The 5,074-nt window shown below is 31.3% G+C and overlaps 1 protein-coding gene across 2 annotated transcripts; it reads right to left on the bottom strand.

Annotated features, from left to right (window-relative positions):
- Nucleotides 1-419: 419 nt before the first annotated feature.
- Nucleotides 420-5,074, bottom strand: LOC106463378 (small lysine-rich protein 1-like). 2 transcript variants are annotated; one of them, XM_013923401.2, is made up of 4 exons: nucleotides 5,057-5,074; nucleotides 3,820-3,990; nucleotides 2,427-2,557; nucleotides 420-869 (listed from the first exon to the last, which is right to left on the bottom strand). In XM_013923401.2, exons 2-4 carry the CDS (start codon nucleotides 3,826-3,828, stop codon nucleotides 710-712), a joined length of 300 nt encoding a protein of 99 aa, XP_013778855.1. In that variant the 5' UTR covers nucleotides 3,829-3,990; nucleotides 5,057-5,074; the 3' UTR covers nucleotides 420-709. The 2 variants fall into 2 exon arrangements, with proteins under 2 accessions (XP_013778855.1, XP_022246560.1); XM_022390852.1 differs by lacking the exon at nucleotides 5,057-5,074 and having other exon boundaries at nucleotides 3,820-4,996.

The raw sequence follows: 5,074 nt of genomic DNA, 5'->3' as shown, positions 1-5,074 counted from the left end.
TCTATAAGTATATTCTCACTTTTCTTAGTTACATGCAGTGTTTCAGTGTTTTTGTAAAATGAATGTTTAAGCTCATTTTTCTGAGTATTTATTCCAAAGATAAAAAAAACCTTCTTCCTAATAAAAAAAACAAGAACAGGATGTCTAAACAATATTCTAGTTTTTGAATTTGTGTATTTTATCTATACTCTTTGTTTGACTTTGCAATATAAATGAAACTTTATTTGTATGATAATCTATGATTTATAGATTTCATTTCTTAGCATAAAATTACTTAGTACAGCGGTTCTCAATCTGTGGTCCATAAGCTCCCTTCAGGTGGTCTTTGGAAAGATTGCCTACTTACAGAAAGGAAGCGGCAGTATAGTGTGTAAATCTAATAACTGTGGTTGACTGAAATAAAAAATTCTGATGGCCCATGAACAAAAAATGATCAAATTTAATTAGTTAAAAAGCTAGTGTGAAAAATATAGTTACATAACATATCCATCTTGGTAATCAGACTAACAGAATATGTTTTGTGCTTAAGATATCATACATATTTCGTGGCAGCTATAAAAATGTCATAGCCATTACATTCATATTTTCACCATTCCATATGTGATTCCACTATGTTTAAAAAAGTGACTTAAAATATGTGAAACATGATGATAAGAAAATTTTAACGCTTCACTGTTATGTCAGTTAACGAGCTCCATACATATCCATTTCATTTCTTTTTTCTTTTCTTTTTCCCTTTCCCTTTACCCTTTCTTCGAGTACCAGCCCAAGGGAATCCTCTGATTGTCAGGAAATCAGCAACATTATGACATGTATAATAGGCATTTTCCATAGCATCTGTACTGAAGATATCCACCTGCGTTACAGTCCTGATATATTGAAATAATATTTATATGAGTAATTTGTCTTCTCTATTATTTTATAAAGCTTTTATGACACGTGTTTAATCTGTTTATGGAAATAATGAAAGAAACAAAGAAAAACAATAACCTTCTTCATTTTTTGTTTTGTATGTAATGAGAACCAATCATTTATAAACTTTACTTATTTTGTCCTTATCTACTTTTTGTCTTAAGAAAAATAATTATCTGTTCTCTTTCATTAGCTTTTATAACCTCCTTAACTTTCAAACTGTGTGACCAAAAATTAACACCGTAGTGCCACATTCTTTTCATGTCATGCATGAATTTTTTGGTATTTTTTCATTTTATAAATAGTACAGTTATGGTAGTCTAATTTGAATAAACATTGTTATGAAAAAAAATTTTTTTTAAGCTACAAGTATGCGAGGCACAAAATATATCTACCATTAAATTAAAGAATTATTTAACCCCATATTGTGCACATGTTATAAATCTATACTATATATAAGTTACAAAGACAATAGTTTGATTTGAAAAAACACAAAGTGATTACTTAAGCTAAATTTTGACACTTTTTTACTACTATTTATGATCTACATAGATAATTTACATTTTTTTTCATTCATTTTAATTATTTTATATTTTCATACTCAAGAGTGCAGCCACAGCTAGCTCATAATAACAAAATTCAGTTAACAAAAAGTTTTTAATTTATTTACTTGATTTTGTAAAATCATTTGTATTTTTACAAGGTAATACAGTTATAAAGGATGTGAAAAAAATGAACAGGATATTAAAATTGATTGTGATCTCATTACTTCTGGAACAAGAATAACTTTATTCAAGGATTTTCTAGACTGTTATTCTGTCAATGATTTAATGGTATAAAGTAATATATATATATATATATATATTTTATTTTAATAATAGCACATATGACACATATACCTGTTTTACACATTTGTACCTCTTGTACGGTAAAACCACCTTTTTCTTAGAGAATCTTATCAATTAAATGCTTTTGGTAAATGGATTTCCATTAATAATTTATGTCTTCTATACTTTTATTTAAGTTTTTCAAAATTTTAATATGTATAAATCTTTTTTTAATGATATTGTGTAATTTCCTTCACTTAGCAAAGGGAGTTTTGTGACATAACATAATGATAATAGAATATTAATTAACAGGTTGGTTCAAATCTCAGTCGAGCATGAAATCTTCTGTGGTGTAAAGCTAACTGGTATACAATTAGGCAACAAAAATTCAACAAACTCAGTTAAATTCTCCCATATGAAAAAAATAATAATTTGTCTCTATCTTGCACAACCAAAGCTAATCTGCCAAAATAGTTATCAAATGAGTACACAATGCTCCATTAATTAACATTTTCAACTGTGATCCACATAAGTTTTATAGCAAAATAAACTTTTCTTTATCAGTAAGTCACAACGTTATTTTGTTAATTTGATCAAAATTCTATTTGTACTAGTTGAAAACAGAACACCTGTTAGATGGATAAACATTTAAAATAATTAAACTTTCATGGACTTTCTGGACCTTACTTGTTGGATGTAATTGATTTTCTTCCTTTTCCTTTCTTACCACCAGGACTTTTACTCCTTGTTCGTCCTTTGCCCGGTGAAGAATTTTTATTTCCCGTCTTCTTCCCATCCACTTTCGCTTTGGGTCCTTTCTGAATATGTGATGATTTTATTTAAAATATTATATAGTTTCTTTTTAAGAAGACAAACTAAACTGTTATTAGTAAAACATAAAACTTGTATATAAAACAGTTAAGGCAGAAAAAGTAACTCAAAACTGATATTATGTTTTACATAAACACATACGTAGTTTTATTAGTTGAGAGCCAGTTACTTTTTGATTAAGTTTAGTATAGACAATTGTAAATTAATACCACATTTATTTGTTTTGTTTACAGGCATGGAGTACATACCACATAACTGTCTTCAAAATGTAACTCCCCCTCCAGTGGCTCTGTTATAAGTGTGAGAGCTTATAAACCTAAAAATTAGATTTTGATACACACAGTGAACAAAGTGCAGGTTGCCAACTGTATAGCTGTTTGGCAGTAAGACTTATCCCACTAAAATCCAGGGTTTGATTTCCCATAGTCAACAGAGTACATATAACTCACTGTGTACCTTTCTGCTAAAAAAAAAAACTTTTGCTCTTGCCCCTCTCCGGTAGCTCAGAGATAAGTCTGAAGGTTTATAACACTAAAACTCAGGTTTCAGTATCTGTGGTAGGCAGAGCACAGATATTCCATTGATTAGTTTGCGCTAAAAAAACAACTTTTATCCCCCAGCATCAAGTCTGAGATATTATAATGCTAAAAACTGGGTTTTAATACCTGCTGTTGGCAAAGTACAGGTAGCCATTGTACAGCACAGAATATTCTTATGTAAATCATAATGATTTTTAATCTTATTTGCATTTTAGTGATTAGAAACATTTTAGAGAGGTAGTGAGCTGGTTCCTGGTATCCAAACGGTTGAGAAACACTGGGCTAAACAAAACATTGGGAGTGCTGCATTCTACACCTTGTGGACAAACATACTTTAGTACTTAGGAAGTTAACCAGCTGTAACAATGAACACTTTTGGTTGAGTGCATCCTGCAGGGACTATAGCCTACAAGGGAGGCTAAGGTTTATTCAGAGGCAGCTTCAGCCTTAGCAAGTGCTTTCCTTTGCTGCTGATCCTGAGCACAAAACTTTTGGGAGGGGGGATTACCACAGACTAATGCCATTTCGTCACAACCACCTTACCAGTCTGTGGACTAGTGGTCAAGAATCACTGGTCTGTCCTATCTCAACTCCCTCACCACAAAGACACTGTTGCCACCCATGTTTGTTTTTAATAACAAACAAAATGTTTACTCATATTTACTTGTACAACATTAATTTATTAACTTTTTAAAGTAATCAAGACTTACCATTGTCATAGCTGGTTTCCTGATAGTGATACTATCACACAGTATCAGTGATAGTGATAAATACTTAAAATAGTTTGTGATAGGGCAGTTGTTTTTGTCACGATTATATACAGGTCAGTATATTTATAGGTTCAACTTTGTAACATAAAGTTCCCATGCATGTATCGTGTTCTACAAAGAATAGAATATCATTATCAGTTGTCTTACATTACTAGCACGTTTTGTTTGGAATCAAAACATGAAGTAAAAGACGCAATTTGGAACTTATCACCGCCGTAACCAGGCTGAGGTAGAGGAAACAAATGCTTCCTCGCTTTTTCCAAAAAAATTGGGTTTCCCCTATAACTATAAGCAAAATTGTAACACTGGATACAAACAAAACTAGGAAAGCAACTCCAATCAGTAAACAAATGGGTCCCAATCATTTTTTTTAATTGCTCTGTACATTATGTATTATTTAAAACGGGGATCCAATCAGTTTTTAATTGCTTTGTATATTATGTTTTATTTAAAGATTGGTGTATACATAGTCCCTGTTTCGTTGAGACAGCCTATCGAACCCCCTGCCGGGGGCCCCGCTTAAAAGGGGCCTACTTTATACCTTATATTAAAAATAATATTTTATAGATATGCAGTGTTCTGCTGTAATTATTTTTCCTGCGAAAAGGGGGGCCTTTATGTGATAAAATTCATTCGAGAGTTTGCCTCCCTGCTTTTTCAGCGCTGGATACGGCTTTGCTTATAAGTTATACTGGTTTTTGGACCGAGAAACTGCAACACTGTCCTAAACATAAAATTATGCATAGCAACGAGGGTACGTATACTAGTACTTATTATTACTAGTAATACTATTAAGTCATACACCTAGTCCGAGTTCATACTTAGTATTAGTCAGTATTGCTACTGTACTACTACTGCTTATTACTAGTATCAGTGTTAGTAAAACCATTCCATTCACAAATGATCGAGTAAGCCATTAGTTAGAACAAACAATTTCACGATAACACTAACAAAACTACGCTCTACAGTACTGGATCCAAGAGGTGAAACAAAATGAAATAAGTTAGATAATTATACATTAAGCCTTATTTTGGTATTAGAAAATTAAATATATAATAAAACACTTTGCTTTTTGTTTAATATGATGTAAACATCACCAATAAATTAAGGTATAACACATATCTATATTTATCAAATTCAATAACAAAACTAATATTTCAAACGTTGTCATGGTAACCTGTCTGTCCTCTACGTC

This window comes from Limulus polyphemus, unplaced genomic scaffold (genome assembly GCF_000517525.1).
Source record: "Limulus polyphemus unplaced genomic scaffold, Limulus_polyphemus-2.1.2 Scaffold1389, whole genome shotgun sequence".
NCBI lineage: Eukaryota > Metazoa > Arthropoda > Merostomata > Xiphosura > Limulidae > Limulus > Limulus polyphemus.
The sequence above is the reverse complement of the archived record's forward strand: the minus strand, read 5'-3'. Positions and strand labels throughout refer to the sequence as shown.

Bases quoted from the DNA above. Each gene is read 5' to 3' on its own strand.
- LOC106463378 (XM_013923401.2), bottom strand. The intron at 870-2,426 runs GTAAGGTCCAGA...TCAATATATCAG, and splicing joins AAATCAATTACATCCAACAA to GACTGTAACGCAGGTGGATA.